Source organism: Paralichthys olivaceus, chromosome 18 (genome assembly GCF_024713975.1).
Source record: "Paralichthys olivaceus isolate ysfri-2021 chromosome 18, ASM2471397v2, whole genome shotgun sequence".
NCBI classification, from domain to species: domain Eukaryota; kingdom Metazoa; phylum Chordata; class Actinopteri; order Pleuronectiformes; family Paralichthyidae; genus Paralichthys; species Paralichthys olivaceus.
The window spans coordinates 11,612,573-11,638,882 of NC_091110.1; the positions used below are offsets into that span (position 1 = coordinate 11,612,573).

A 26,310-nucleotide genomic window follows, 5' to 3' on the forward strand; every position below is an offset into this window, starting at 1 on the left:
TACAAAAAAGTCATAAGAAAATAATAAAAAGCAATATACATTATTGTTGAAGACAATAGTGAACAAAACAGGTTTTCTTTTTTCCTTTCTTTTTTTAAATGTACCATTCATAGCATTTAACTTTGTATTCTTATTAATGGTTATTTTAATGGTTTGCATGTATGGATTTTACAGTTAGATGCAAATGTTTTGTTTTAAGTACATTACTCATTATATGTGATGTAAATGTAATTGTTTGTTTACTTTGCATATTCTCTACTCTATGAAAAGTAATAAGCAACAAGGATGTAAATACACAATGATTTTAGGCTCAATACAGAGACTGACATATATCTGCTGGCCTCAGGTTAACCCAGGTAGAAGCAGGTGCCTCTGAACCCTCAGTCTTGTTTCTCGTGATTTCACCTGAACGACGCTTTCATAGCGTGATCTCGCACTGACCCTGTGTTGAGAGCCGCAGCTTTGCGTGACATGCATGAACTCACCTGTGCAGGTGAGGTCACCCTCCGCAGAAACGTTGCTCGAACCGCAAACACCGCACACGATGCTCTTTGTCCCAGAAGCCCATTGTGCACAGCGGAGGAAACCCTGTGCCGCGAGCAGCCATCTTGGATAGACAGATCAGACTTGAGCCAGGATAACCTGCAGACCTCCTCTGAGCAGCTCAACTACTCCCAGCTCCAAAAGACTCCATTCTCTGGTAAGCGCAGAAACTGCCCATCGTTTAACACGCACATGTATGTACACGCGTACACGTGCGTGGTGTCTAACAGACGTGGAGACGCCGATATTAAAAATGTGTGAACAGCTGGAGCAGTTTCGCCAGCCTGTTTGTCAGGAGTGAGCTATTTGGAGAGCTAACGAGGCTAGCTAACAGATGGCTAATACTTGGTCAGTGTTTGTCGTTAATAGAAGATGCTGATGATCAAACTGTTGGATGTTGCTAATGTGGGCGAAAGGGGACTTGCTCGGTGACGTGTGAACAAATGTTGACAAGCTAGCGAAGTGGCGTTTCTACCATAATCCAACCCTCGCAGCTAGCTGGCCAACTAGCACGCTAAAGCTAACGCTAGCTGTGTGTTTTGGCTTGGTTGAGACTGTGCTCAGGACAACACTGTTTGTCCGACGTGGTTATACACATCGCAGGGCTCGACTGTCTCTGTGTCGATGCGGGGAACTGTAGTAACTTATGTGAATTGTTGTCAAGCTCCATCCATTGATGACAGAGAGCAGGTAGCCAGCTAACGCAAACTCACCTGTCAAAACAGCTAATAATGGGCCGTGAGAAGAAGTAGTCGCGATCGTCTGGGTACTTAACCCAGCAGCTGATAGCTTTTATTTCTTCTTATCTGCATTTCTAGCCTCTTGTTTTCCAACTAGCAGCAGATGATCGACCAACCCGACACTGTAATTTCGCCGGTTAAGCTGCGCTAGCTAGCATCGTCTGGTACCAGACGTGATGTAACAGTGTCATATTATAGATATAAATTTAGTTTGACCATAATATTATGGTTTGTTTTCATTCGCCCATGCTGAGCCCTTTATTTACTCTGCTTTCCTGACTGTAAGTGTGGCTAATACCGTAATCGTCTCTAATGTAGCGCAACGCATTAGCTACATGCTAATTCTTCGCCAGCAGTCTGTTAGCCTTCTCTATGGATGTATTTCCCCCGAATAACACACATGTAAAATGTCTAAAAATACATTTGGAAACGAAGTAGACCACGATTGTCGTGTTGTACATTTTCAAAGTTCAATCTTACTCCATCACAAAATGCTGCATCATTTCTGTGTCTTGTGCCAGTTCTGTTGGCAGCCTTCATTCGAAACCACACTCGTTTTTATTGTAATGATTGTAATGATTTTAATGGTGTAAATGCCATAAATCAACATTGACTCGGTTTTTATATATTGTCATTATTGACTTTGCCTTGCGTGTAAACGGTAGTGATGATCTCATAATGTTGTTTTCAGTGCTTGAGAGGAGTCACATGATTTGTGTAGTGGGCCGGAACATCTTTGAGCCACCCTGTCTGAATATGTGTCATGATTTCCTGATAGCCCAAATTTGAGTAAAGCAAAAGTCATCTGTCCTCCCTGTTTTTATGGGAAGTGGCTGTTGACCGGGGAAAGGGCTTTGACTGGGTGTCTCTGGAGAAAGCTTCAGTTAGTTAGGGAGTGAGGGGGAAGTGCTGAGGCTGCAGTCTGATCACATGGTCCTGACTCGCCTTCTCCTTGATGGGTACTCGTGGGGTTTATATCTGCATAATGAGCACAAAATCAGTATCGCAATGGAATGACATTTTGTGACGCGTCCGTGGTATTGTCTGTGACGGCTTTTCTTCAAGAGCACTGTAAACAGTCACTCTGGGGATCAAGATGCCACATGAGTGTCATGTGACAGGAGGCAGTCGAGATAAAGACCATTAAATGTTACGCCAGGACTTTGAAGGTTGATTAACTGCGTAATAGTTTATGACTTGATCATAGTGTATGTTTCAGTTAGGCACCTGTTCAGTGCAATTCCTGGGACAGTCACACTAAGTGGGTTGAGAATGAATGCATTAAGTGTGTCATCCTTTAAATCAACACAATTTTGTGTAGACATGCTTGTGATGCAAGTTCTCTGTTTTCTAAGGAAGTAGTCATAAGAAAGCTTCCCACATCGTGTATTATAATGTAAAGAGCAACTTCATGCAGACTGTTTGTAGCTTCAGTTGGTTAGTGTTAGCCTGAGCACTTAACCAAATGTCAGGTCAAGTTGCAGTTTGCAGAGGATGGTAAGTGCGAGCCAAATCTTTTCTGAGGCCACCAACAAAAACACAGTCACAGCCTGAGCCTGAGCCTGCTCTGGCACCAGTACAAGCTTTAGTAGTAGTGTAGTTTCACATTATGACATACAGTAGCTTTGTACCATGAAATTTGAAATATTAAAATGTACTTTGAGCTATTTCATTTCATTTTCCATGTTTTTGTATTCAATATATCTCAGCTTATTAATATTACAATCCATCATGATGCTTCAGGCATAATTTTTTCAGTATTTTTCTCATAGGGTTGTAGCTGCAGTCAATGAGAGCTGACATGAGGGTACATGACCCAACATTCTTACCAAAACTTATGTTTTCTGTGACATCGAGCTGAATTACAAAGCCTCGCAAGCTCTCTTCATTTTCTGTCTAACAGATTCTCTCATCACACCCCATTCAGTGTTTTTTGGCTGTGTCGGCATTAATTTGTTCAAACGTCACTAAACCGCAGATGCTGAAATATGAGCATAACACAAGCACTGGGGTCTGACAGTGATTTCAGGTTCCAGTAACTTGTTTAACTGCAGCACAGTTTTCATAAGTTCAGATCAGAGAAAAGCACTGGTTTGAGGCAGATTTTCTTTGCCAGGGACATAGAAACCATCAGGCTATGAAATGATTATGCTCCTGATTGTAATACCTGAATTATTAACTTCTTACGCTGCACAGCAGCACCTCAAATCAGAATTACGAAGCAGTATTTCAGCACAACAAATTAGCCCTGAAGTCAGGAAGTGGCTTTACAAACTGAATTTCACATTGACACATGAAGAAGAACTACCTGTTTTTAAAGTGGTTTCATTGATGTCATACATGACCAGATCCTTAATTTTTAATGAACAAATCTGAGTAGGTTCTTCTCCCGTTGGCTGTTAAACCATTAAATTTGTTCAAACGCTTTTTTTTTTTTTTTTTAAGTCTGATTGCTTCTCCTTTGTGTGCTGTAGGTGAACTGTGTGCAATGAAGCATCCATGGATATCAGATAGGTGTCAGGGCTATTTTTAGCTCTGGGCCTATGATGCTGGAGGTGTTTTGCGTACATTTAAGTGCTACACTGTTTATGTAAAGACACACTCTGTCCAGTAGCATCACAATTAGCTGGTGTCATTGTTAAAGTGGAGAGAGCATGATGATGATGTGGTTGGAGAAGCTTTCTTTTTAACACATCCCTGTGTTATAAATTATCTATCACCTTACCTTTCTATATATTCACAGCTCAGGTTCTTGCACAGGGAAATGTACTGCATACAGTATCATTAATGTAATATTATTACATTAATGTTACATAAATCATATTGAGACTAACTGAGTTGGAGTGAGATGGAAATAATGAGCAGTATTGTAATGATCACATCTCAACAGATATTCTATCTAAGAATTAAGTTTAATCAAATGTTACCCAGCATGCAGAATGAATGTGGTCAGCGCTGCACAGGACAAAAACTATATTAAACGATGAACTGTTGCTCCTAATTTTATTACCTGAAATGACCCAAGTTGAAAACAGCAAATTGTCTTTGACTGTTTAAATACCTAACCCCTCCCCCCCTTTTCTTCTCTCTTTCAGAGCCACAATGGCCACTGCACCGTACAACTACTCCTACATTTTCAAATACATCATTATCGGTAAGTGATCAACGCCATTGATGACCTGTGTGCAGTCTCTGTCGCAGGTTATGCTGACGAGTACGGGGTCTGAACTGCTCTTAGTGAACACACTGCTGCTTGTGCATACATTTACAGACATGTACATAAACACACACCCTCAGCTCTGGGCTGTTTATCATCCTCAGAGTTTGAGTGGGTGTGTTAAGGTGTGAATGAGCAGCCTGGAGGGAACGTTGCTTTTTACTTCAGCCTTCTGTTTATATATTGCTTTTCCCTTCATTATAACAGTGGCCGACACTGATGTTTTTGAATAGTTGCGTGAGAATATCGAATTGTCTCATTCAAAAATTGTCTCACTTTAAATGTTCAGTTGTTTTTGTTGTTGCAGTATTATTTTGCTTATTTTGCTGAGCTGCAAATGGACTCATCCCACACGTTTGCAGGATTAAGGCTCAAAAATAAATTTACCATTGCTGCCAAAATGGTTATAAGTAGATTCATAATCAATAAACTCTGAAGGACAGAATACATTCTGGCATGAAATCTTTTATTTTGCAGAATATGCAATACAAAAAAGATGTGCATTTATGTTTTTTATGAAAAAGAATGTCTGGATTCATGTTTCAATTTTTATTTATAGTTTTTAATATATATTTATATCTAGCCTCAATACATTTCATTGTTATAAGGGTTTGTTAAAGTCTTCTTTGGAATCATTGCCAATTTCTTTTAATTTATACATCGACCAACATTTCATCATCAGAATTTTTTACCTCATAATCTTGGTATTGGCTCCTAAAAGTCCATATCTGTCGGGCTCTTTTCTGCCACTACTCGTCATGAAATTTTAAATATTATCGCTGACTGTTACAGAGGGGCTGCTACATCATGCATGGGGGCAACACTGCGGGCTTGAATAGACAATTATTCTTGTGTTATTTATTTGGTTGACCTGAGTTTCTCTCTGTCTCTCCACAGGGGACATGGGGGTAGGGAAGTCATGTTTGCTTCACCAGTTCACAGAAAAAAAATGTAAGTGCTGCCCTGATTCTGACTCCTTTTCATCTGTGTGTGTGTGCGTCTGAGTGTATGCGCCTGAGTGTATGCAAGGTTGCTGCTGCCAGGTTCAACTGGTGCGCCTGAATCACTTTAGATTTCTTTATATGCCAACGGAAGTCAGTGGCATACAAGTCAAGTGTGCGTTCAGCAGTGAGACGCCTCTTCTGTTCGTGAGTCAGCTGCAGCTTCCCATTACCATTCAGCTCGGTTTTGTTTAGTGCCACTATTAACAGGCCAGATGCTGTGTTCGTCATCCATGATCACATCCTGCGCGCACACACACACACACACACACACACACACACACACACACACCCACACACACACACACACACACACACACACACACACACACACACACACACACACACACACACACACACACACACACACACACACACACACACGGGTGACATAGAAAAGATTTTAAAGTGTCAGTTTTAAAGACATTTGCTGCTTTCTGAGTGTTGATGCTTTCAGTTTACTGGGAGTATAATGACTAATTATTGATGCACCTGCTGCTTGCTTACAATGGAGATGAGGTGTGTGTTTGTGTGTGAAAGAGAGTGTGAGACTGTATACACATTACACTATGGTTTGCAAATTCAATAAGAAATGTGTATCAGATTTTTTTATTGAATTAGGTGTCTTCATCATCTTAATGATGATTTATTGTTAAGTGTGAATCCAGGTAAAAAAAAACCTAGAAGGGCATTCAGTGAGAGCGTACATCTCAAAGACGGTGAAAAAAATTCCAGTATCTGCCCATTTATCCAAAAGTGAACGGGTTGTGTTCCACATAATTTTATTGAAATCAGTTGAATAGTATTTGAATAATACAGCCAAGAGACAAACAGAGAAAGGGACAGGGGTGAGAACGTAACCTCCTTGGCAGAGGTAAAAATATAACATCACAAAACATGGTTACAGAAATGTGTGCAGTACTTTGAGGATGTAGCATCAGTTAAAAATGAATCAGAACAGAACTGAATTCACTGTCATCTCACTTCCTCTCGCCAGTCATGGCAGACTGTCCCCATACGATTGGTGTGGAGTTTGGTACAAGAATCATCGAGGTGAGTGGCCAGAAGATCAAGCTGCAGATCTGGGACACAGCGGGACAAGAGCGCTTCAGGGCCGTCACCCGCTCCTACTACCGCGGCGCTGCAGGAGCACTCATGGTCTACGACATCACTAGGTATGCTAGCATGCTTGTTTTGTGTCCATGTGTGTGAGAGAGATACACATCAACCACAGGGACTCAACACCAAATGGAGTACGTGATAACCATCTTGTGCATTTGAAGTAAGAGGTTGGATGAAAGCTAAAGCAGCTGACAACTGCAGTCCAGTCCCACAGACTCGCTCCTGAACAAACACTGACAGGTTTACAGCTTGTGTCCAACCCTCTTGTCCAAACTGTTAGATGGTATCAGTGGTCTGCCAAATAAACACAGTCCAACATGTGGAATGTGTCCACACCACTCCCAACTCCTGTCAGGGCCCCTTGGGTCCCAGAAACAGTACTTAACTGGAGAAACGAACATGAATTGTTCCCTTTTCTGTTTCGTTTGGCTGCACACAGCTTCTAAAGGTCTGGTGGAAATAAGGAGAGATTTACACAAGTGTTCATTGTGTCTTATGCTCGCTTTAAACTCAAGGCTGATAATTCCATATTCATATTCTGTAATTAAACTGCTCTTTGTATTGGTATCATTCCCTGTAGTTTTGTGTGGCCTAGTTTAATAAGTGCAGTGTTTCCAATTACATTTAGTAGAACATGTTTTTACTTTTGGACCATGTCCTCTATTACTTGTTATACCCTACATTATAATAAATGACATAAATATCCTGTTACATTATTGTTTAAAGGTCTTGGGTTTTCTATTGAACTCTAAACACATCGATTTCAAATGTATCCTTAAAATTATTCGTTTCTATTTCTGATAACTTGTCATCATAGTAACCTCTGTCACTGTCTGATATTATGCAGGAGAAGCACATACAACCATCTTAGCAGCTGGCTGACTGATGCCAGAAACCTCACCAACCCAAATACTGTAAGGACACATGTATTATTCTTTATACCCTCTGCTCTCTGTGAATACTCTTTACTGTGTAGTTTCCATCCCTCTTATTTCTTTCAAACACACCCTGTCTCTTTATTTGCTGCCTCTTCCCTGAGAGTGTTTGACACCACAGATCTGTCTTTTCCTTAAATTGGATTTCTGGCTCAATATGATTAGTTTTCAACCATACTGCTCCACTCTCCATGAGCTCCTTGCTCCTTCAGAGAAGTGGGCTTCTGCAACATGTCACTTCCATTCCAAAATAAGGTTTTCCTAATGTTTCGGACTCCATCTTTATCTATGTAAAACACAAAGCCTTCTAGGTCTTTTATCTGAGATGGGAAACACAATGATCTTACCTTCGGCACAATTGTTGTCTATTGAATTAAACGTTATATAAGACTTTGATGTTGTGTAGCAATCAGTTATAAATATATTTTACCCAGTAACAGTCAACAGTCTGAGGCAAAAAAACATTTGTATCAAATCAGCAGTACCTATATTTGTTTTAATGAAATTGTTATATTAAGACTTCTTTGTTTGCTCTGTGTATTCTGTCTTTTTTTTATGCAGCAGATTAGTGTCATCCCATGAAACCTGTTGCTGTATCAGACTTAAATCTTCCCCTCAATGCTGATAAATTATAATTCATTGGAGTTGTTCCGAAGTTCTGAAAAAAAGGTTAAAAGAATAAGACTGATTTAGATTGAAGAAAGGAAACAAAAGAGTCTGTCAGTCGGCTAAAGAGGAGGCTCATTACATTACATCAGTTCATTACAGGTCTAATTACATCACAGTTGCTTGGGGGCCCTTTTTGAAACAGACAAGTCAATGTTATAACAGCGTACTCTCATCTCTTAGGTTTAGGAAGCAGATTTCTCCCTGAGAGGCCATACTGTCAATATCTGACTTTCTTTTTATCCGTCTGTATTCTCAGGTGATCATTCTCATAGGAAACAAGGCAGATTTGGAGGCCCAGAGGGACGTCACATACGAGGAGGCAAAGCAATTTGCTGAGGAGAATGGTGAGTCAGACACAGAATAGCTCTCATAGGGAAGACTAATCAGGAGGTTACTAATAATACGTCACTTAAATGTTTTCTGCAGCGTCTTCCAAATTCTCGGACAGCTCTATCCTCATTCCCAGGAATCCCAACATGTCCTAATATTTAGAATCAAAATGAGATTTAGCCTCTGTTCTTTCATGAATGTTTATAATAATAGTCCCCTGTGGTTGATATTAAACAGACAAAAGTGAAGATTAACATCCGATTTTATTTATATTGCTGAGACAGAAACTAGGACAATTTGACTAGAGTGAAGTTGAAGTGAGCAGATTTGTTCATTAAAAGAGACGGGAAACGAGGACTTGGTATTTGAAGCATGCAAGTTTGGAACTGACTCTGTCATCGTCTCTGTTATGTTCTACAGGTCTGTTGTTTCTCGAAGCTAGTGCGAAAACGTAAGTCTGCACAACTTCAGCATGTCAGTGACATCACAACATGAAACATCCCTGTCCTCACTTGCTTTCATTTGCCTCCTCTCACATGTTTGTGTTCATGATCTGTGTTCAGAGGTGAAAACGTGGAGGACGCTTTCCTGGAAGCTGCTAAGAAGATCTACCAGAACATCCAAGATGGCAGCCTGGACCTGAACGCCGCAGAGTCGGGGGTCCAGCACAAGCCCTCGGCCCCCCAGGGCGGCCGGCTAACCAGCGAACCACAGCCCCAGAGGGAAGGCTGCGGCTGCTAATGACCAAGCAAAACCCCCTCCCTCCATCTTCCCTTTTCTTCTCTGTCTCCATCTGTCCTGCCTGCCCCTTCTCTCAAAAACCACCACCCGCTTGCCTCATTCATCCATTCCGTCACTTCTGTACGTTCATCCCCCCTCAGTGCACCCGGAGCTGCATGAGAGCAGGGCTGTGGAGTGAAGGGACGGATACTGACTTGGGCCAGACTGAGCTGGGCTGCGTGGATGACATCTCCCCTCCACCTCTTCTTCCTCCTCCCCTATGCTTGTCTTTTCCTCTGTTGCCGTCTCACTCCTCTTTAAACTCTGTCAGTGTGTTTTCATCCCATAACGCGCCTCCTTCGCTCCCCTCCGCTCCTCTCGCACCACTAGTGCGTCCAGTCCCACCCCACCCTCCCGTCGTAGTATCCTAGACACCACCACACATTACACGGGTTACTGACACTTTAGATAGACGTAATGTTCATACGATAACGATAAACCGAGACTGTTTTTTATGTTTGGTTTTATAGCTGTATATGAAATGTAAGCACTGCTACAAGTTTCATCCACCACTCATTAGCTTAGTTTGAATCAGAATCTAAATTATATTCCCAATCTCCTAGCGCCTCTCCTGCATGGTTTACTGTAGCCGAGCAAGCTTTCCCAGCAAGATCCAGCCCTGTGGCTTTTAATTCTGTTTCTGCTGCTTGGCACAAAGTTCCTTTTGCCAGATGTGGCAGCACAGATGTTCTCAGGAGAGAGAGGGGGAGACATTTAAAATGCACCCACAGGGAATTTGTGGGTGATTCCTCAGTCTCTCTCTCCTTGGAGAAATCATAGGAGGAAATATTGGATGTTTTCCAGTTTGTGTGTTTTTGTGAGTGTTGGTGTGTTAAGAAGTTGGATGGGTTGTTTCTTTTTGACACTTTGACAAAAACATAAAAAAAAAAAATAATAATAACGTGGCTTTTCAGTTTTTTTGATGAAAAGATTCATTCACATCTGTTTCTTTGCACCAGCTCACCCATTCCCTCAAACGCCTGAGCCCAAGACTCCTCCCAGGTCATATCAACAGAATCTGTCTTTACCAGCATTGTCTTTGTTCGTTGCCTTATAATTCACGTGTATTACTCTTGAATCTTAATACTTTTCGCTGCACTCGCTCTTCACACTGCTGTCGGGACTCATCCCCGTGTCAAGTCCTTTTTTTTTTTTTTTGGAATCATTTCGGTCTACACTGACGGCTCACGTGGTCAGAATATCTCCAATGGTTGAGTATCATGATGTTCTGAAACAACTTCTTTATTTCATGTGTGGCTGATCTGAAGAGCTGATATGTTCATTTTGACAGTTGTGTACTACAACACCAAGCAGCATGTCTCCACACCCTAAAATATACAATGAATTTGTCAAAATCCAATTGTTTTTGTTTTTTTACTACAATTGTTCTGTATCATAGTGATTCCCTGATTGGACAGCTGTATATATATATCGCTTCTTAACTACTTGGTGATGACCTCGCTACTTGGGATTTAGAAATTTATTTGCTGACTCTGCCGAGATCTGTACAGTTGACGTGCTAGTGGGTTGCCTGTAATTCATGCTTGGGAAATTCTGTAACATAGTTTCTATTAATAAATGTATGTAAAGGACAGACACCTAAACACACCCACCCCCCCAACCACCCCTGTCTGCACACTACTGAACCTGCCGATTGGTTGAGGGGAGAGGAAGTGGATTGAGATGATGTACAAGCTGTTATTTATGTCTGCAAACTTTATTCTTCTCATTTCTGTACGGAGGGGAGGATGGGGCACTGTTAATTTTTTTTCTTTTTCCACCCCATCATCATAGCTCCTCCACATTTGGAGGGGCCCGCATCGCTGTCTTAACTTTTTTGGGGAGTGGGGATCGGTTTGATATTGTGGGAAGTCGGTGGGCCGGGTCTTCCTTTCTCCTGTGTCCTGCCTCTTTTGCAGTCTGAGTGACCACTTCCTGCTTTTGTCTGTCCACAAGTAAAAGAAAAAAAACGTACATATGTATAAATTTTTAAGGAGCTGTGCTAACATTTAAATGCGTTCTTGCGTGTATATGATTTTAAAATGTTGACATTTTGATTTTAATGATAAAATACTCTAGACAGAAAAATAAATTATACATAACCTGTTGACGTGAGTCTGTTTTCTTTCTTTTTTTTAAATCTCTGACAACGTTTCCGATTAAAATTGAAGGGGTAAAGTGTAGGATGGATATACAGGATCAAGACTCAGTAATGTATTTCAAGTAGCATGACTGCTTTGTATTTTATTGCAACACAAATTGCACCAAGGCTAGAGGGAGAAACAAACAGGAAAAATAAAAAAATTTACAAAGGAAAGCAAAGTGTTTCTAAAAAATTGGTGAGGAGGCTTAGTCACAAAGAGTAGTGGTATGGTTGGTCAAAAGGGAGGAATTAAAAAAAACAACATAAGCCAACACTGACAGTACCAAAAAGAAGTCAAGGCAGCTTGTGTTTGACTTGTGTCCTCAGGCGACGCAGTCAGACAGGGCACATGGGATGAGACGACTACAGCACAAATACTGAAAATGTCCAGGAGATGCAGACGAGAAATGAAGGCACGTTATGATCACACAGTGGAATTTTGTGGCTTCTTTTAGTCCATAATGGTCAGCGTCTCACTTCCACATTATTCTGTAAGACAGCAAGTGATAGATCCATAAACAATTCAGTCCAGTGTTTCCCCCATCGTATATATAATACATATTTTTTGCAGGGGTGGAAAAGCCTCTAAAACAGCATTTAGACCATGTGACGTAAACTCTCCAAAGACAACGATTCTCTCAAAGCAAAGAGGCCCTTCAGTGTTCAGGGAGAAACACTTTCAGTCCATGATCCCTCTGAACTGATGAAACAAGGCCTAGCTGCTACTGATGGCTTGTGACTGGCATGAAGAGAAAGAAGAATTAAACCTATTTAAAAAAGAAAAAGATGGAGAAAACATAAAACAGTCAGATCCACAGAGTTATGGATCACCCTGGTCCCTCTCCAGCACTGACTGGAGACAGTTTTTTTGGTATGGCAAACATTTAAATCCAATAAACACATCAACACAGTTAGTCCTGGCCACTTGGCACAAATTCAGCCACATTTCTGCACTTGTGAAGTGTTAAAGGCTCTAAAGTGTGCAGTGGAACAAACAAGGGGAAGGCCAGGAGCTCATTCTCCCTCATTTGCGTGCTCCCATTTCTATTTTATGGCACATGGTTGCAAATACTGCAAAAAAAAGCATTCATACAGAACAAACACTGGTGTTTCACTACTCGGCACACAACCAATCACCGATGACACGGTACAAAGTGATGGAAAATGTTGGGATGCGTTGGACAGAGGCATCAGGTTGTAAACACTGATTCCAGAAACTCCCTAATTCTTACAGGTGGAAATCGAAATTGGAAATGAGATCAGTTGTGTTAGAAAGCATCCAAGAACAAAATGAGGTTAAGTGTTTTGTTTTTTGCTCATTGTCATCAGCATCAATGGAAAAAAAAAAATCAAACACACCAACAGTGATGGAAATATCACAGGCCTTTTCCCCCCACTAGTGTCATTGATAAAGGGGAGAAAAAACAACTTGAATATATAAGACATGATCATTTCAAAAATGATTGGTGAAAAGTCATGTAGATCAAAAATTGGCCCCTAGCTCCTCCTGGCCCCTCATTTAAGGCCTAAAGACACTGTTCATTCATAGTTAAGGCTTTTCAATATTGCAAACTGTCTGATTCCATCCACAGTAACCACAGGCTTAAGTGTTTCAGAGTGAACTGTAGAGTGAAGCTACACTCTGCTGCTGCTGCTCTCCAGCAGGCTTTACCCTCAGCTCTCCAACGTGTGCTCGCCGTGAACCAATGTTCACGCACATGCTCAGAAAAAAGGGGGTAGTGTGAGAAACAGTATCAGTTTTATGTCACGTTCCAAGCTTTTAGGGCGCTACCTCTGAACGATGCCACTTATTTCTTTGACAGAGGACAGCAGCTTGCTGAAGTCCTGCTGTGAATTGGCGCCCCCTGTGGCAGTTGGGCAGATTTGCAGCTCCCGCAGGCTGCTCTCAAGCTTGTTGATGGCCTCGCGGAAGGCAAACTTGTTCCACATCTGTTGGATGGAGTCGACGTAGCTCATGCAGTATTTCGACAGGTTCTTGCCGGCCTCCAGCACAGCGCTGTGGCTGCCAGTCTGCTCCGAGTTGCGGTAAATGGCAGCCCGGAGCAGCTCGGAGCCCTCCAGCACCATTTCGCGCGTCACGGCTGAGTTGGGGGTGCGCTCAGAGGCCTGGCGGGGAGCAGTTTTGCGGAGGGAGCGTCGAGTGTTCACTAGGGGTATGAAAGCGGTGGGTGAGCTCTGATCGCCGGGAGAGGAGAGAGAGGAGGAGAAGCCTCCTAGACTCTGGCTGGAGAGGGAGGTGGACACTGAGGGGGAGGAGGTGGAGGTCTTCAACGGTTGAGGTTTGGAGGTGGAGCCCAGAGGCAGCTTCTTGGAGCCCTCACTGAGTGGTGAGCGGGCTTGGTCACTGGCAGTGGTTGTGTGGTGGGGCTCTGAGACGGAGGGGAGACCCTTAGCTTTGAAGTCTGAAGTGGTGGAGGAGGGGGAAGGGAGATCTTGAGTGGTGCTTCGGGAGATCTTGCCCGTTTTTGAATTGGTGGGTGGTGGAGGCGGGGCTGGCTTGGGTTTCTGTATCTTTACTCTTTCCCTGACAGATGAGGAGTCCCCAGGGTGCTTGTTTCTGCGGGCCCTGCACTCTTCTCCAGCTGCACCCATAGCAGGGAACACATTGGGCTTGAGGAGCTCGGCGTGCAGAGCACTGGTTTTGGAATTCTCCAGCCCCGGTATACCTGGTCTCCTGACCGCCTTAGGTGTTAAAGCCTGAGGACTGGAACCAGGGCTGGGATCATTGTCTTTGCCTAAGAAGGCAGAGGAAACATCTGATGAGGTGGTCAGACGTGGTGGTGGCGTCAGGGTGCCCATCCGAGGGGTAGTATCCCCTTTCTGCTCACTGGTTCTCTTGCGTGGCAGAGCTGGCTTGCCCCCGAAGGTACCTGAGTCAAAGTGGCGCTGGCCCAAGTCTCGTGGCAGGGTGACGGACCGCCACTCGTTGCCATTCGAGCCAGTGGGCATGCTAGAGGACCAGAGAAAACGCTTTGAGTTGGACATGGATTCCTCCTCACTTGGTGGTGTGGTAGCTGCCTTGCCTCCTGGGCCAGGCACAGCAGGAGCTCCTTTCTTCCTGGGGAATAATGGTCCTGGGTAGGTAGGAGCCCCGTTGGTGATGCCCCCTGGCCCATTATTGTTAGTACCCAGGAACTTCGAGGAGTCATGGCCATGCGTGTTGTCATTTATGGCCAAAGATGCACCATTGTTTAAGTTGTCACTATCTCGAAGATCTGGAGTCACGCCCCTCCTGTCATGGTGGACGTCCATCTCTCTGAAAGAGGAGCTGCGTTTGGGCGGAGCTGGTGCGTTCTTTTTCTTTTTCTTGATGAGGCTGAGGAGAACATTGCCGCGGGTCTTGTCCTTGTCTTTGGGTAGCAAGCGGTCGTCCTCATTCAGGTTGTTGTCCAGGAGGGGCCGCTCTTTCCTGGGAAGCATGGGTGAAGACACAGCTGCCTCTGGGTCTGTTGGGTCTGAGAAATCACACAGAACCAGGGAATCATTAGTGATTAGCGACAAGACAACAGATGTAACTTTAGCATGGTATTATCTGTACAAATTGAACTGAGCAAATAGTCTCACCTGGACTGTCTCCATCCCGGTTGTCCATGTTCTTGCGGAGAGTTCTGGTCTTGGTGGGCAGCTCTGGAGCCTGCTGGATGGAGCCTAATGTCGCCTTCTTCCCTTTCTTGCCCAGCTCCTTTTCGACCTCTTAAAATACACATATCCAACAGTTAACCACACATGATGATTCTACACATTTACAATGACAGAAGAGCAGAGTGTGTTCACTGATGGAGGTATCTTTAAAATATTACCTACAAGAAACTTTTCTTTTGACAGTAAAGAAAGCAGCACTGACCATCAGAAATGCTGGACTCCTGGAACATGGTTTCAAAAGCTTGGTGAGTTTCAGCAAAAGAGGGGCGTTCTGAAGGGTTCCACCTCCAACCTGACAGAAGGACAAAAAGATAAAAATATAAAAAGTCCTTCCAGCAGAGAGAAGCCCCTCCAAGCATAGTGTGGATAGCTGCACTACTACTTTTACTACTCACAAGCCCTCATGAGCTCATAGACCTTCTCAGGGCAGCCCTCAGGTCGGTCCATGCGATAGTCTTTCTCCAGCAGCTCGTAGACCTGGGACAGGTCAATGCCGGGGTAGGGAGACATGCCGTAGGTGGCGATCTCCCACAGCAGCACACCAAATGCTGGAGATGTAAGAAAAACAAACAGAGAAACAACCAGAATTAAATGACTTGAACATAAAGTTATGGTAAGAATACGAGCAATACTAATATTATGTGACATTTTGTTATTAACTAATTAGTTTATTTGGTATGGACAATGCATGTTAATAGACCCCTGTATAAAATACAACATGCAAGGTTGCTGGATTACAGCAAGAATGCTTATTTACATTCATTGTCCTGGGGAAGGTAACGTAAATCTTAAACCTTAACAGTACTATAGAAACTAACTAATAACTAACAGATATACAAGACACATGTAGAAAAGACAAATACATCATGAAACAAGCTGAGCAAAAAGCGATCAGAGATCTCATTTGACTTGAGCCCATGTTTAAGCTTCGTTTTGAAAGTGGAATATGTTAGATACGCCCTGACTGCAAGTGAGAAGCGATTCCCATATTTATTCCTTTTTACTGACAGCACACTTTCTCCAAGGTGCCAATGTCACTCTAACCCTCCAATGAATGAATTAAAAGGTGGTGGGACAAGCCCATGGAAAGCATGAGATATTAAAAGAATTCTCAAGATTTAATAGATTACCTTTTTCAAAATATTAAGATCTATAACTCTTATGGCTTTCTTGAAAAGTGATTCTTTTGATTTAAATGTTGTTCCGTCAGTGACCAGCTGGTAAAACAATACTCAATGTGTGAAAATAATCTCAGTGACTCAATGACTGTTTCCACTTGTTGAATACGAGCTATTCAGGCAGGAACATTAGGAATAAATTATGCTGCTGCCTAAACGAGATCAAACTCACCCCAGACGTCAGACTTAATGGAGAACTTGTTGTAGGCCAGACTCTCGGGAGCAGTCCACTTGATGGGGAACTTGGCTCCAGCGTGAGCTGTGTAGGTGTCTCCTGTCATTAACCTGCTCAGACCAAAGTCTGCAACCTTCACCAGGTGGTTCTCCCCGACCAGACAGTTACGAGCAGCTAAGTCCCTGCAGGGGCGAGAGGAATTAGAGATGAACAAAGGGTCAAAGTGGAATCATGATTTTTTTCTCTACAAACAAAAAATGCTTATGAAATCATTAAAAAAAAAGCATGAGTTCCTTTGAACACTGATCCAATAGTAAGAAAACAAGAGAAGAACAAAGATGAAGAGAAAGTTAAAAAAAAACAGTCTCTGGTTACAACATTGACTGAAGTTTTGGATTTCTACAGATGTTTTGTGTGGAGCTGTGTCACAAGCTGAGTCTTGTCAGGTTTGAAAATTAAAATGCACTTTGGCAAATGTGAAAGACATAAATCATCTCTATGCTTCTAAAGGACCTTGTTAGACAGACGTGCCAGAACAAACTAGAAATGTTACAACATCCACTTCTCTGTGATACGAGTCTGTCCTCCTGTAGGAACAGATGGGAGAGTGAGAGAGGGGAGCTGCACAGAAGAATGTGTATACAACCTCTGACTGAGATCTCAGTGAAGATCTGTAGTAATACTGAAGACTCAAATTCTGACCACTCAGGTTAAATCTGAAGGGGAACTGTAAGATCTTTACCTGTGGATAAAGTTTTTTTTCTCCAGGTACTCCATGGCAGAGGAGATCTGTGTGGCCATGTGAAGCAGCACCACAGCGTTGACCTCCTCTCTATTGCACTCTCTCAGGTAGTCGAGGAGGTTCCCGTGGGTCATGAACTCTGTGATGATGTAAAACGGCGGCTCCCGTGTACACACACCTGCCAAGGAAACAAGGTCATCGTTACTCATGACATATCTTGGGTTTGTATGTTTGCCTTTATCTATAAATCTGAAAATCTCTAAAAACAATATATATCTTTATGTGCCTTCATAAGCACATCTGCAATGTGATTTTTTATTTTACATACCTAACAATTGCACTAGGTTGGGGTGTTTGATCTCTTTCATTACAGCAGCCTCTTTAAGAAACTCCTCCACCTCCATCGTATCCTCCTGAAAAGAATTGTTGACAAAAAAGTGAGCAAATTCACAGACTAGCTGCAGTTACATCAACACAGCACCAGATGGTGGCGTTATTCAGCCATATTAAAGAGAGCTGACACTATAGCTGCTTTCAGAAATGCACTGGACTCCGCAGATCCTCTGTATTTTCTTCGGAGAAGGTTCATGCGTCAACGTGATCACATTGATCTACACAACAAGGTTATGACATCACTTCCTGCCTGTGCCTCCTGCACCTGGTTGCTCCACCTCTCGCCTGAATAATGGATATGATGCTGTTGTGAACGTGACTGTGCAGAGAACCTCCCACTGCGTTATGCATGTGTGAAAGGCAAACTCTGGGTAAACTCTGTAGCCGATTCTCCAGAATTTACCCGGAGGTCATGTGTGAAAACGGCTTAAGTTACTGTTTGACAAAAGTTTGTGTCAAAAAGAAATCCATCATTTTCTTGTAAAGGTAAATATTTGAGAGAAAGAGCAGTTAGCTGTGTGGTAATAATGATATTTTCTCACATGAAATAAGTAAATGCACTTATTTAGTCTTCTTACCTTTAGGGTCTTGACGGCCACAGTGAGGTTGTACTTCTTCCACACACCCTCGTACACCTCCCCGTACTGGCCCCCGCCCAGCTTGTGCTTCATGGTGATGTCAGTGCGCTCCATCTCCCACTTATCATAGTTGGGGGAAACCCCGTAGATGGTTGGCTTGTTGCGCTTTGGTGCCGGGTAGTGTAGCGTGGTGATGAGACCATCTGCCACTGTGGAGTGGTGGTGCACCAGCTCCGCTAGTGTGTTGAAACGGCTTTCTGACGAGACGTACAGCTGGAGGGAAAGATGATTACACATTTCAGAAGGTGATCATAAGAGGCCAGAGGATAATCAAGTGAAGTAACACAAAATTCTGGTTCCATCAAAACATTACACTTTTTTTTTTTTTTTTTTTTTTTTTTTACAATAAAACCAGATAATTTATTTCAACGACTGTCTTTTTTCCAAAATATCTTTACATGATATCTACCATTAAAATGGTCTTGCACACAACTAATGTCTGGAAGCAATACGTGGTGTTGTGGGAACTTATGAGATGCAGCAATGAATGAAAAAGTGTCAGGACACCATGAAAAAGGCATTTAAAGAAGCGGAGGATTTCTATCAGGGCTCAGTGGAAAGTCTTTTTCTTTGTGCAAGTCTTACATAATCCTTAAATTGATTTGCTTGCAAATCTGCACTTTGCATTGCTTTACTTGTGAATGAGCTCTGTGCATTAGGCCAAAGGCATGTGGAGGGAATAGTGAAAAAGAACCTTGACTGTAATGAAAGGACCTTTGAGATCTAAAGAGGATTTAATGTTCAGTGGGCTGCTCTCTTGGCTTTAACTATGAGCATTTAGTAAGAAAAAAAAAGTTTTTTGTGCAAACAAACCTTAGTTACTCAGAGGAATGTTTATCACAGGGTAAGAGTCAGGGTAAAATGCTGCAGCTTAGGGGAGTTTACTGAGGTGACCTCAAACTCCATCAAGCCAGATTCTTGAGTTATATCTCAGTAAGAGAATGGAAAACAATATGAGATGAGGAACCGTGTGTGTGTGTGTGTGTGTGTGTGTGTGTGTGTGTGAGAGTGTGTGTGTGTGTGTGTGTGTGTGTGTGTGTTGTCACTGTCTGTCCATTTGTTTGGTGTATGTGTGCATACTTGGCTGCAACTGTCTGTGCTATTGCATGTCCTAGCATGGGCGTCAGTGTCTGACCAGTCTTGCGTCTGCTGGCCATTATGAACAGCACATTGGTGGATGGAGAAATTCTTGTCATAGCTAGCGTTCCTCGAGCTAGCTCCCCTCGCTGCATCACAGAATGCAGAGTGACCCAGCCAAAATGGCAGCGACTTCTAGACCGACATAGCAATTTGGGGGAATCCCACACCAGGAGGCTGAGCTGCACACATAGTGAAATATGGCCTGATCTAATCTATCATGACCATCAGGATGTGATACCCTGCACCATGTGTAAAAGCTCTTAATAAAACTGTGCTCCAGATACAGTGGGACTTCTTAAACCATCCCGAAGCTCTTCTAATGAAAAACCCATTCACATTTCAAGCATTTTCAGGGCTAATAAAACAATAGAAGTATTTGGTCTCAGATTAATTTAGATTCTAACATATATATAAAATGTATTGTTATATACTGCTGGGAGTATACTTTCTTTGTGGTGATGTTTCTTATTTGTTTAATACTGAAGAAACCTGTTAATACTCTGAAAAACAGTGAGTGTGTGTTGGGGATGCTTCTTCTGTTTGACTGTTTGAAGGGTAGAAATCATTCCTGTTATGTAGACATATTATTTGTCCATTTCCAGAGATGCCTACCTTGCCATCAGATGCAGTGTTAATCCTGTAATGGTAGACTCTCCCCTCGTACCGCAGAGATATTGACCTCTGACCAGGGCTGCTCTCGCTCTCGCGGACCAGAAAGCTTCCGTTGATGCCCGAGCTGAGCAGGTACTCTGCAGCATTGCGTGACACAGGTCCGTGGTACCAGCTGTGTTTCTCCAGGCTGTTGACCGGTGTGATGTAGTTGGATGGCACCCAACCCTGGCCATTCTTGGTCTGTGCCTCGCACCACTCACCATTGTGGTTGTAACCCAGCACGCACAGCTTCTCTCCTAGTCAACACAGGAGATCAAAATTGAAAAATTGAAAATCAGGGCTACTTGTGGAGAAAGTACCTTGTGATTCTTGTGATTTTGAAAATAACATTTCCTCAGCTGGGATTGTTATAGAGCCTCTATACTCTTTGCATTGAGTAACAGGATACCATGATATGGTACAAAAGCATTATCTGAGTTAACCATGCAGGAATCTACTGTTTCTAATGTCACCTTTACTTACATCAGGAAACTATTTTGAAAAGTCATTCTGGTTGCCTGAACTCAGGAAATTGATTTTTTCCCTTGAGTTTAGACCGGAAACAACTAAGAGTAGCTTTAAACGATACAATAATATCATAAAGGTAGCTAATTTTGTTGCTTACCTCTAATTCAAATAGTTGTGTAATCCAAATTAAGTATGGGCCCAAAGTAAAACATTTGTTTTGCAATTTAGATTATTAATGTTGTCCAGGGCATTTTCTTGTTTATTCCGGTGCATATGTTCCCCCCTTCCTTCCTCTGTTTGTCTGTGTGATCCATCTGTGGTATTGTTCAGTGAGGGGGGCAAAAAAAACCACGGGTGAGACGATCACCAGGAAGTGAGAGTCAGACGGGGATGAAGATAGAGACAGGACGGGAAGCAAATAAGCAAATAAGCAGATTCCCAGTAAACTTATCAAGCTTGCAATTCTCTAGAAGTGTCCATTTCCAAATCATTTCCAACACCCACTGGCGAAAGTGAAAGTTTTCAGAAATTTAAAAAAATGAATTGGGATCACTTCCACCTCGATGTGAAATAGTCTGAATAAGACATTTTTCTTCGTTGCCTCACCTTTGGTAATGCTGAGTGTGTTGTCGCCACTGGCAACAAAGTCGTAGAGTGCCACAAACAGGTTGGGGTCATTCTCACTGGGTCCAGCCAACAGATTCTCTTTGGAGTTCCACCGGGCCGCTTCTGTCAGACCCTGACCCTCAAAGTCTGGTCTTTGGAGAGCTTCTGAAATAAACAAGAGAATCAGAAAATCTGAGCACATGTCTGCGATGGGATTATGAGAGAAAACAACAGGGAGATATGTAGGCGTGTGTTTGGTATGCAGCAAACATTGGGGGGCAGTTTTCCCATACAGCTTCACACACTGTCCCCATGTGTCATTTAAATTCTTCTGCATCCCCTTCAATTGTGCCTTGCTTTAACTAGCAGGTCATCAGCTGTGATGCCACCATGGGATTAGAGTAATAAACCTGATCATGTGACCCACGGTGTCCCTGCTGTCTCCATGACTTTCATTTCCTGGATTATCCTGCTTGGTTTTCGTTTTCTTTAAAAAGCTAAACATACACCTCACATCAGACCACGAGAATGTGTCTCGGCATGAATCTTCACTGCAACTGTAAAATGGATGCGCTTGCACTTGTGGGTAATGAGTTCAGAGAGCTTTAGCTCATAGTTATGTTAATTATAGACAGAAGTCAAACTAATGGCTAAATTGTACAATGTGAGAAAAGGTGAAGACGGTGTTTAAGAGGAAGAGAGGGGGGGAAAGAAGAGTGAAATGAGGAGAGAACTTCTAACAGCTCATGGCTCTAATCATGAGCTCAGTGTGTGGCTTCCACAGCTGTTGTCACACTTGTTCGCAGCATCTTACATTTAAAGATTGGGTGTAGGAGAAAACAAAAAAGGGGGGGGAACAGGACCCGGGTCGTGATGGAACTTAATCTTTCATAATTATAGTATGATTGGAAAAATTAGGGGTTATATTTAAACTTTTAATTCTGAAAAAGCGCTGGATGATTACATTCATTTCATTGCTGTGCATTTTGTCAAAATTACAGTGTATGTATTAGTAGTTTTAGGGAAACAGGTCAAATGCCTGGTTATGGTTAGAGTATATAGTTTAAAATGAGCAATATCTAAAATTGCAGCATAAAAATAAGGATTAAAAAGGAAATTTCAGTTGCTTCTGGCGGACGACCATTTGATTTATCAAGATCTGAAAATTGCTTGAAACCTTTAGGATAATGCCATATATAATATAGGTTTAGTCATTATTTGGCATCTTAATGCATAAACATTATTATATTGTAATCTATTCACAAAAATCGAACAACGATGCCCATTAATAACTGATCAAACCACACCATATTTTTTCACACATCCTCACATAGATAACAAAATAACACCTCCTACAGCAGAAATGTACCCTGGGCCTAGGAAGTAAAGTTCCCCCAACATCAATGAATTATTCAACAAGGAACAATGGTCTAGGGGCAACTAAAATTTTAGAGGACAAAGTGGGAGTTATACAATAGGAGAATATGACCACATACTATGGCATTTCCTAAAGGCTAAAGAGATCTAAAAACAAAAGGCAGCTGATAATGTATTGGACTGCATGCCTATTGACAACTAAAGAGCGTAGTTTTGTTTTCCTTGGACACCACATAAACAGTGAGAGGTGGAGATCTTTGTAGGTGAATTAAAATTATAAAGAAATTAGAGCACGAGATAGTTTCAGAGAGATATGTTGAGTTTTGCAGCTCATTAGATTAACACCGATTTTAAGCATTTGCTCAGGACAGCTCAGCAACAGAAGCAGACCTTGGCCAACGGTTCTGAAATGCAGGTCACAGTCTGAAACTAAAAACCTACTTTCTGAATGAATGTATCATATCACACCATTATTACCACAAACAGAACCATTCTAGCATTGCCCATTTGCCTTCACACATAAAATGGACCAGTTTTCCATTATATCATCTCCATGAACTGCAAAAATCTCTATGTTGATATTTCTATGCTTTCTTCTACCTCTGAAGCTCAGAAAACCATCTGAAAACCTCTTGGATTATGCCCAAAACATGCAGCTCGAGAATCTGATCTTCCTGAGTTCAACACCTTTGATCGTACAACAACAGAAAACAAAGGAGCAAAATCAAGCCCCAGCTACTATCAGATAACCTGCATTGCATCAGTGGTTGTCATTTGAGGAAAAACACAGATCTACAAAACGTGTCTGGAAAGAAAAACATAAGAGTGAGATAACGTGTACCAGATTTGTTTTGCCTGTAGAAGAGGTAATTAGGTCTGTCTGATCTGAAGAGGATAGACATGTAAAAGCAGCAAGAATCGTCAAGAAGCTTGATTTGAGGAAGAGGACAATGTGTACTAAGTGATAAAAGCACATCTGGACTTTGTATAAACAGAGTAGAGAGCTGATTGTGCATGTACAGACAAGTCACAAACACCTTCTCGTGATAATACTACAGAAGAAGGAAAAAGTACTTCCACAGAGAAGTAAACAGAACATATGCGTCCTACAGCCAGTCACATGACATTGTTGACAAGTCGCCGGCATCGTTGTGTTGGAGGCCGTTCAGAGACTTTCACACAGCATCTTCTGCCAAGCTGGGCTGGCCAGCCTTAACATGGAGGGAGACAATCAAAGCCAAATGTGGTGCTTCTTTTAGGTCAAACACTTTGCCTTAATTTGAATTTGTCTGGATAATATGGCCCAGCTCAGAATCTCATATTTATGTGGGTTTCAATCCTAAAAAGAGACAGATCTGAAACATTTCGAAACAATCAGGGTTGCATGCCTCAGCTGCTAAGGACCGGTATCTATGAGACTTTGACATTAACATGGTTAAGAAACAGAAAAACCAACAGGACTTTTAGGAAATCTCTTTTCTGAAACACAACATGTAACTGAAAATTAACTTAATATTATGAATCTGTGTAATATTAGACTTCACAACTCTCAATTTACATCCTGTCTTGAAACCATAATTAAAATTTCTTAAATATGATGGTAAAATGTATGATGCAACATAAACATAGGTGAGAAACTTTAAAACAAACATCCAAGCTACTTATTTTAAAGTGCTCTCCAGTCATTTCTTCTTTGTCTGGCAAAGGATGAAAACAGTCATAACTTCTTCATAACTGCCAAGCTCTATTTAAAAATGGAAGTTGATTCTAACTTCCCTGATATCAAACCATGGAAATGTGGTGTCTAAAACTGTAAACAGACTTATCAAAAGGTAGTGTTGGTTTACCTCACGCAGGTTCTTAGGATGTGTTCACACTTACATTTGTGAATTTGTGACAAAACCAACAGCAGCATGTTTTACATTAACAGGAGCAGTGTGTTCAAAATGAATATTGTAGAAGGATAAAAAAAAGAAAGAACTACTTTTTTTTTTGTTCGATTTGGGCTGAAGCTAAGAAAAGTGATTGAGCGAGATATAAAAGCAACCGGAAAAGGAAGGACCAGACCTGAGAGCGAGCAGGACGTATACCATATGTCCAGAGTTTGGCCTGGTCATAAAGTGTGAGGGGAGTGCGTTCGAGCAGCCCATGCCGCCACACATGTCCACTTTAAGTGCCACAAATACCACAGCTCTTTGTGAGAGGGTGACAGCACACTGACACATGGGCCCGAAACACATGCGCTCAGAGGGGGAAGAAAAGAAAAGTCTTGTGCTAAAGGAAACTCAGGAGGTGAGTGAGAAAGAAGGAGAAAGGCCCTTCAGCAGACTTCAGTTCTCCAGGACCATACAGTGGGAGAAATTAGACCATGTCCTGGCTGCATTACTGAGACTACACTCAAGATGATTAAGTATATGTGGAGCGTGTTCAAAATTCATAGCTGTGACTGAGGCAACTCAGAAATATCTTCAGAAACCAGACAACTTATAAAAAATGAAGACGTCATGAGGTTTTGGTTTCACTTGGTCATCTAAAATGAGCTGATTTACACCTTGGATGAAAGGCTAACGCATTTAACTACCTGGCTCAACAGAAATCAGCGACTAGAACCATGAATCTGCACAACGGTGTGGGGTCCACTTCCATGAAATTTGCCCTCGTCCCATATTCACATATTTCTGAGGGCGGCGAGAGGGGAAAGCTCGAGCGTACATATCTCTGTTGCATCACCTGTCGTCACCTGAGTGTGAGGCAGCCTGATATAGATCATGTGATATGGTTTTACCCACTGTGGGAAATATTATCAGGATGCTCAAAGCAGAGCCCTATAGAGGAGGGCAGGTGGAACAAAGCAACTAAACTGAAACGTCACATCATATAGAACAAATATACATTTTCCTGGTATTATGCAAATAGATATTTACTCCTATTTAAATTCAAAAACATATAAGGCCTCCTGCTCGGGTGAAGACATGAAGTTAGAAGGTGGAGTGGAGCATCATCTCAACATGAGATCTGCTGGGCCTTTGATAATATGGTCTGGAAATTACAGACTTCTTTGTCACTGTCAGAGGAGAGCAGACCAGGAATATAGCTGAATAATATGGAGAAACAAATATGTGTATTGACAGATATAACCTCCTGATTTTTTACAGTTATTTTTGCTTTTCATATAAAAAAAATAGAGAAATGATGATGGTATTTTTTGGGTTAGGGTCAGTTCCGAACAAGGATGTAGTTTTAAGTCTGAAGAACATAGGCCGGGGCATCTCTGTAGGATCTCAGGATGGATGGACAGATAGATAGACAATTCATTGTTGGAATATTTCAAATGAATATTCCAATTAATTGTTCAGTCCTAACCATTAACTCGATTAAATCATTTGGTTACACAATCGTTGGCTCACACAGAACTGCACTGACTGTTCCAATGCAATTTAATTGCTCTGTTGATTATGTTCAGACTCGATTTCTATGAATTTCCCTCTTGCTTCATACATCATGGTTAAATCAATTACCCACTTTATCTGTGTCCACAACAGTCAAATTAGATAAAATGGAAAATATGTTCCCTTAGTACATAGAAAATTGAAATAAACACAGTCGTAGATGTGATCTAAGTACTAGGACATTGCTGGAAATTGAAAATGAGAGCGTAGACTGAGATTAGATCCCCTCTCCTCATAAACAAGAGTTAAGTGGGACACAGCCAGGAATCAGATTTCCTTGTATTCTCTTCTCCGTCTCTTTTTCCACTTCTTTCCTCTGCCGCTAGCCAGTGTGTCTGGCCTCCCTCACC

General features: G+C 42.0%; 2 protein-coding genes across 3 annotated transcripts in view; one reads left to right on the forward strand and one right to left on the reverse strand.

Annotated features, from left to right (window-relative positions):
• Positions 1–559: 559 nt before the first annotated feature.
• On the forward strand, positions 560–11,445 carry rab14l (RAB14, member RAS oncogene family, like). The gene is made up of 8 exons (XM_020082036.2): positions 560–700; positions 4,379–4,437; positions 5,398–5,451; positions 6,499–6,676; positions 7,471–7,537; positions 8,484–8,571; positions 8,978–9,008; positions 9,121–11,445. The coding sequence occupies exons 2-8, from the start codon at positions 4,386–4,388 to the stop codon at positions 9,296–9,298; spliced, it is 648 nt and encodes a 215-aa protein (XP_019937595.1). The 5' UTR covers positions 560–700; positions 4,379–4,385; the 3' UTR covers positions 9,299–11,445.
• Positions 11,446–11,550: 105 nt separating this feature from the next.
• The window catches only part of abl1 (c-abl oncogene 1, non-receptor tyrosine kinase), a 32,132-nt gene continuing 17,372 nt past the window's right edge, over positions 11,551–26,310 (reverse strand). For both annotated transcript variants that reach the window (XM_020082108.2, XM_020082109.2), the window contains 10 exons: positions 21,135–21,299; positions 20,022–20,317; positions 18,210–18,482; positions 17,567–17,651; positions 17,239–17,416; positions 16,494–16,678; positions 15,539–15,691; positions 15,346–15,435; positions 15,066–15,194; positions 11,551–14,956 (listed from right to left, as the gene is read on the reverse strand). In XM_020082108.2, the coding sequence (XP_019937667.1) occupies positions 13,269–14,956; positions 15,066–15,194; positions 15,346–15,435; positions 15,539–15,691; positions 16,494–16,678; positions 17,239–17,416; positions 17,567–17,651; positions 18,210–18,482; positions 20,022–20,317; positions 21,135–21,299 (3,242 nt within the window). In that variant the 3' untranslated portion in view covers positions 11,551–13,268. The remainder of the gene's footprint in view (positions 14,957–15,065; positions 15,195–15,345; positions 15,436–15,538; positions 15,692–16,493; positions 16,679–17,238; positions 17,417–17,566; positions 17,652–18,209; positions 18,483–20,021; positions 20,318–21,134; positions 21,300–26,310) is intronic.